Source organism: Trypanosoma cruzi, genomic scaffold, assembly GCF_000209065.1.
Source record: "Trypanosoma cruzi strain CL Brener 1047053517029 genomic scaffold, whole genome shotgun sequence".
Lineage (NCBI taxonomy): Eukaryota > Euglenozoa > Kinetoplastea > Trypanosomatida > Trypanosomatidae > Trypanosoma > Trypanosoma cruzi.
Window position 1 is genome coordinate 238,391 of NW_001849552.1, and position 6,315 is coordinate 244,705.

Consider the following 6,315-nt stretch of genomic DNA (forward strand, 5'->3'; position numbering starts at 1 on the left):
TACCGGAGGTTATGGCGTATTTGAATGGTATTATGTTTCCGCGTATATTTAACATACAGAACCTTGTCACCAAGAGTTTGTCCTGTATTCTTGCCGTAAGTTCTGGACTTCCTGTAGGAGCAGAGGGACCACTCATTCACATAGGCTCCCTTATTGCTGCGGGGCTTCCAACGGGACGCAGCCGCACTTTGAGATGCGGTGCAGGCTCATTGCTTTCAACATTTCGAAATCCACGTGACATGCGCGATTTTATATCTGCAGGTGCGGCTTGTGGCATGACATCGGCCTTTTCTGCTCCCATTGGTGGAATGCTGTTTGTGATGGAGGAAATGGCGACCTTTTTCTCCGTCCGACTCGCGTGTTTTGTGTTTGTGTCATGTCTTTCATGCATGTGTGTCATCCAGATCATAAATACCTATTTAATTGGTTGGCAGATCCCAGTACGTCAGCCCGTGTCCATAGGACCTGGTGAGTTTCGCCCCCATGCAATTTCCATGTTTATTGTAGACGTTGTGAAGGGAAATCGTGTGCCGATGAATCTTTTCACTTTTGTTTCAACAATGGTGGGAGCCATTGTTCTTGGGCTTTTGGCCGTATCGTATACGGTCTCAAGTGTTAAGTTTACACGATGGCGTTCAAAACGACTGTTCCCGAGTCCCTTACTTCGTGTGTTGGAGCCATGTATATGTGCTCTTGTGTATGCAACGGCATGTTATACGCTTCCTTTAGCCTTTGATTGCGTTGAGGTGCCGGATTACGTGAAGAAGCACAAGGAAGAACTTCGTATTGAACTGTTCACAGCCTTTTGTGCGGATCGTGAGAACACCTTTAGCCCTCTCGCTACACTTGCATTGACCAGCCCGTACAATGGCATCCGTCTCTTGTTTTCCCGTCATACGGCAGCGGCGACGCCATGGTACGCATGTCTACTGCACCTTTTGCTCTACACACTAGGTTCCAGTTACGCGGGTGGCATGTTTATCTCCTGCGGAACAGTCATTCCGTCGCTCTTTATTGGCGCCATTGGAGGACGATTGATTGGCGTCATTTTCAACAACAGTGTATGGGCAGATCCGGGTGTGATTGCGTTGATAGGATCCGCTTCCTACTTCTCGGGCATCTCACGTCTTTCCTTTTCTCTCATAGTTATTATGATGGAATTGACCTCCGACCTGACACACATCACGTGCCTCATGGTTGGTGTGATTCTGGCCAGGGCCGTGGCGGATTGCTTTTGTCATTCACTGTATCACTCCCTGCTGGAGGTGAAGGCGGCGCCGTTTCTTGAGATTCAGGCAGGTGTGCATAAGCTGGACATGTTTTGCGCAAAGGACATCATGACTTATCCTGCCGTGACGTTCGAGATGATAGAAAAGATGTCCCACATAATACAAATACTTCAGTCCACTCCACACAACAGCTTTCCTGTCATGTTGACATCAAGTGGCACATATGAGGGTGTTATTTCCCGCTCACAGTTGGAGCTTCTTTTGTGGTTTATTTACTTTCGCGACGTGGAGGGGGAGGGAGGCAGCGAAATTCAGAAAATATCAAAGAGCCGCACTTTAAACAGCGATGTTCACAAGAAGAACAGGGGACTTCGGCAGGAGGGACGGATGGCGGTGGATGATGAAAATGACGGCGGTGAGAAGAATGCCTCTACAATTCCCCCCAATGCCAACGGTAACGCGGAGGCCTCGAGGCAACGGCTTGAAAGACAAGGACACGCGACTTATTTGGAGCTGGCGGAAGTGAGAGAGCGAATCTTTTGGCGACGTCTTCCGTCTTTGCCACCGGTGGAACTTTTGCCGACGGCAACGATGCAGTGCTACGTGGATCTCTCCCCGTACGTGGATCTGAACACTTACTACGTGCGGGATGTGATGTGCATCTCGCGGACGTACCACATCTTCCGCCACTTGGGGCTGCGGCAGTTGCCGGTGGTGGACCAAAATCACCGCGTAATTGGTGTCATCTCGCGCAAAAATTTTGTCGGTGATCGAATGCATGAGCGGCTGCAGGTGGCCGAGGAGGCTGCGAAGCAGACCGCGCATGAGAAGGCGCAGCAACTGTACAGGAAAGGCTTTTAGAAGAAAGGAGGAAGGAAGAGTTGGCGCTTAGTGGGGTGGTAATAGTTAGAGGCGAATTAAGTGAACATTAACGGCCAAAAAGCAAACAAACAAAAGGTGCAAATGTTCGTTGGACGGGCGGGGTCGGGAGAGATGGATGGAGGGGTGCGGAAAAGAAGAGGGCAACGGGGGAAACACATGAACGGAAGTGTCTGGAAATTTTCTCCACTTCACGTTCTTTTTTTCTTTCTTTTTTGCACACGACACGCTTTTGTTTGAGCGCCTGTTCGTCACGTAGCGGCAACGGGCGTGGGCGGCTTCTTGTTTGTTCGTTCTCGCTCTGTCACTGCGCTGTTTTTGTTGCCACCTCTCCCCCTGCTGTGATGACACAATAAAAAGTGTCCCCCAGGCCTCATGGTGTTACAACCGTGTGCCTCAGTAATACGCGGCTGGTCGACGCCGCCAGCCCTGTGTCAACGACAACAATCCCATGAGGGAAATATTGCTGTCTTTTGGTTTCCCACAACAGAAAGAGGGCAGCGCGGCTTTGGCAAACCACGTTGAGGTAGTCGAGCCTTGCCAGGGGTCCTTATTCTTCTCCCATAGGAGATGACGGTGAGGGGAGAGGGGAGTGAAGTTATCGCTTTTTGTTTCAAATCTGCTCAAAAATTTTTTTTTATTAGTGGTCTTTTCCCTATCCGCTGTTTCTGTATGCAGTGCACAGGAGGACGGGAATGCAGTTTGATCGTGAGGGGAGTTACGAAACAACAACAACAACAACAACAAACATTTAAAAAGGAGACCGTGAGGCCCCGCGCTCCTTTTTGTGTGACTGCTTTTTTTTTTTTTTTTTGTGCCGTCATAGTTTTCTACGCCTTCTCTTTCTGCCTCTTCTTATTTATTCCAATATGTTAGCGCGACCACATGTTGCGGGCTTGCGGCATCACGGAGTTTTTTCTTCCGGTGGAGAAGCCAGCAACCGCGCGGATCAAAGAGCGACCAGAGGACTTTATTGTCGTGGAGGTCGACCCCACAGGCGCTCGAACCGACGCGGAGGATTATCAGCTCTCCATTGCGGCCGCGCCTCTCTTTTCGGAAATCCACCCACATAACGCGACCACCTCTGCCGCAGCTGCTGTTGATGGGGATTATGGCGATATTAACGATGACGCTGAGCTAACCGCGTCGTTGACCGGAAGTGATATTTTCACGGATGCCACACGAGAGAAATTGCTTGCAGTGTTTGGCAGCAAACGCGACGCCATTCTTCAGTATGCCTCGGGTACCTTTGAGAATGACCCGCATGGGGGTGCGGGGGAGTACCTTGTTGCGGTGCTCAACTACAAGGGGGATCGACGGCGCCTGCATCACGCACTGAAACGTGCCTTTCCACACCTGCGCACTGAAACACGGCGCGTTTCATCCTCATGCGGTTCTTCTGATTCAGTTGATCATCACGTGGTCGCCATGTATGACACCGGGTACCTTCTTCTTGCACACCTTTTAGGCGAATCTGCGGCGGAAAGTGTTGAGGCATGGAGTGATTCGGTGCCACGCAGCGATACGTTTTGCATTGCAGTCAACCTCCCACCGGAGACGACGAAAGAAAAGCGACGTGCACTTCATGAGTTGATATCCCGGCGTTATCCGGGTCTCGTGTGTCTTGTCGCAAATGGACAGGTGACGCTTAAGGTCTCTTCGACGAGGCACCGGGAGAAGCGCGCCCTTGATGATGTCGATGACGCCCCGTCAGGTTTGTTCACGCACCTCGTTGTTCGAAAGCGGGACCTCGACATGATGAAACTGAGGCTCCTTTTGTCGAGGCAGTTTGACGTTTCCGAGAACGCCGTATGTACAGCTGGGCTCAAGGACAAGTGTGCCGTCACGTACCAACGCTGCTCCGTGCCTCTATCGACCCAGAATTCAAAATCAAGGGTGCAGCACGGTGAAACAGTTCGTCTGGTATGGCCTGGCGATCCTTCAAGCTACGCCGAAATCCTGCAGCTTTTGGAGCCATGTTCTACCCCTGTTGGCATTGGCCAGCTCAATGGAAACTGGTTCAGCGTGCGTCTCGTGGATGTGCGGGGGATGACCTTTTGCGAGCTTGTCCAGCGTGTGCGGCATATTGAATCAAATGGGTTTTTAAATTATTTTGGTCAACAACGGTTTAGTGAGCATGTGAGTAGCACGAAGGATCACGTCGGTGTGCACCTGATGGCCGGGAGGTGGGCGGAGGCTGTGCAAAGCATACTGAGCTGTGTGCCGGGAATTTACGCTTCTTTCCCTGAACGCATGAAGGTCCGTTATGTACAAACAAGCGCACGTGATGCTGTGTACGTTGTAAAGGCACTACAACGGCTGCATCGAACGCAGTATGCATCTTCATCAAACCCGCTTTGTATGGATGATGTTGCTAATTGTACATCCCGTTGGCAACAATTGTGCCACGACGCACTTTTATCGGTCCCATACAATATTCGTGTGTTATGGGTGAATGCGGCCCAAAGCCTTATTTTTACATTATGCTTTCTAAGCTGCATGGTATGGATTCCACCATGGGGGCGGTAGAAGTGCTCCTTTTACTGGGCCACCAGGTGACGATTGAAGAGCCTGTGCGTTAGGTATTTGAGCAGACATTGACGGAGCTAGAAATCAAGGAGGCAGACGTGCTCGAGCAGAAGAAAGTCCTTGGCGTGCCGATTCCAGGTGCGGTGCGCCAGACGGTTGTGCGGCCCACGGGATGCCGCCTCACTCTTGAGGGGAATGACGAGGGGGACGCAAAGAATGGATTTGACGCGACGGTTGAATTTTTCCTTCCGCCGTCTAGCTACGCGACAATCTTTTTGCGGGAGGCTCTGGGGTTTGACCGTTGTTGGTAGACGTCTGGGATCCTCCCGCCGGTGCCGAGAGGTTGAGGATGAAGGTGCATCTCCGCAGACCGTCTTTTTTTTCTCTTCCTTTTATTCTTGCGGCATAAAAATGGGGTGGGCGAGGGGCTCGCCGGTTGTTTACATGGATTTCTGTATTTTTATTAAAATTTTTTTTTTGTTTGCTTTCTTCGCCAGTGTTCTTCTCTCCTGCATTTTCTTCCTCATGTGCGGCATTCTTTCTGCTTGGCGGCGTGCTGTTTCCCGGGGTGCCTGGATTCGAGGAAAGCGAAGAAGGGGGGAGGAGGAAATAACGAACGAAGGACGCGAGTCAAGAAAGACAACCGAGGGGTGAAGGCAAAAAAGAGGATCAAAGGGGGATTTTGGGAGGGGCGGTTTGCGTCTGTCCCGCTTTGGTGTTTTCTCGCTTCCGCCCATTTTTAAAATTTTTTTCCACAATCCGCGCGACGTCACGGGTGTGTGTTTGTTCTTTTTTTTTTTTTTTTGAAGTGGAGTGACAATGAGCAGCAGCGGTATGCATTCGGGATTATTTACACTACACTTCACGCCCATATGCACTGCGGGTGAGGAAAGGGCCACGGCGTCAGGCAGCATGTCGCCTTCTACACAAAACTCCGCGGAGTTTGGCGACTGGCATATTCTTTTGCGTTTTGCCGTTGAAAATGAGGTGCTTTCGGTACGGCCGCGGGGGAAAATATTCGTGATGGGGAGTGAGTGTGGTACTAGCGGCGGTAGCGAGGAACCCGTTGCAATCCCTGGATTGGGCCGTGTGCCACGACCTGTGAAGGACAGGCATGCCACCGTGTTGATGCGCTGTCATTGCCACTGGCAGTATAGCGAGGCCTTCCGCTTTGACGTTTGTTTCGATCAGCTTGATGGGGCAATCGTGGGTGTCAAGGGGAGGACACTAAATGACGTGATCATTAGCTGTGAAGGCAGCCAGGCGTACGGATGGTACATTGGCGAGGCAACCGTAACCGTCGAGGGGAAGCCTTTTACGTTACCACATCGTCTGCGGTTTGTTTTGGATCCTTACGTGGGGGCCCAGTGTACGATGTGCCTAGACCCTGTCTACGCACAGGGTTACACGTGCACGGAGTGTGGGGCGGTGGAGTACTGTTCAAAAAATTGTCAGATGGCACATATGAGTGGTCAGCACGGTCTGCTATGCTCAATTCTTCGTCGTACATATACGCAGCGCTCAGGGAAAGTTTTGACGGAGACGGAAAAGGGCACGGAGCTGGTAGCGTGGTGGCGCTGCTTGGAGGATGCGTGCTACTCCATTCTTGTCGATTTTCACAATACCCTTGGACAACCCATTGAGTTCTTCCTTTGCACGTGAAATCGGCACAGGAGGA

At 51.3% G+C, this 6,315-nt stretch overlaps 2 protein-coding genes and 1 pseudogene across 2 annotated transcripts, besides 3 other annotated features; all 3 read left to right on the forward strand.

Moving 5' to 3' along the window:
* Tc00.1047053511027.10 (chloride channel protein, putative) lies at positions 1-2,090 on the forward strand (the record flags this gene model as incomplete). The annotated part of the gene is made up of 1 exon (XM_799524.1): positions 1-2,090. A coding segment is annotated over one exon (2,090 nt), but the record flags the coding sequence as incomplete, so codon positions are not given.
* Positions 1-6,315: a sequence feature (heterozygous, non-Esmeraldo-like haplotype).
* Positions 2,833-2,855: a microsatellite.
* On the forward strand, positions 2,994-4,637 carry Tc00.1047053511027.20 (hypothetical protein, conserved; the record flags this gene model as incomplete). Its single annotated transcript, XM_799525.1, has 1 exon — positions 2,994-4,637. One exon carries the CDS (start codon positions 2,994-2,996, stop codon positions 4,635-4,637), a length of 1,644 nt encoding a protein of 547 aa, XP_804618.1.
* Positions 5,093-5,116: a sequence feature (AT_rich).
* Positions 5,457-6,315, forward strand: Tc00.1047053511027.29 (annotated as a pseudogene; the record flags this gene model as incomplete).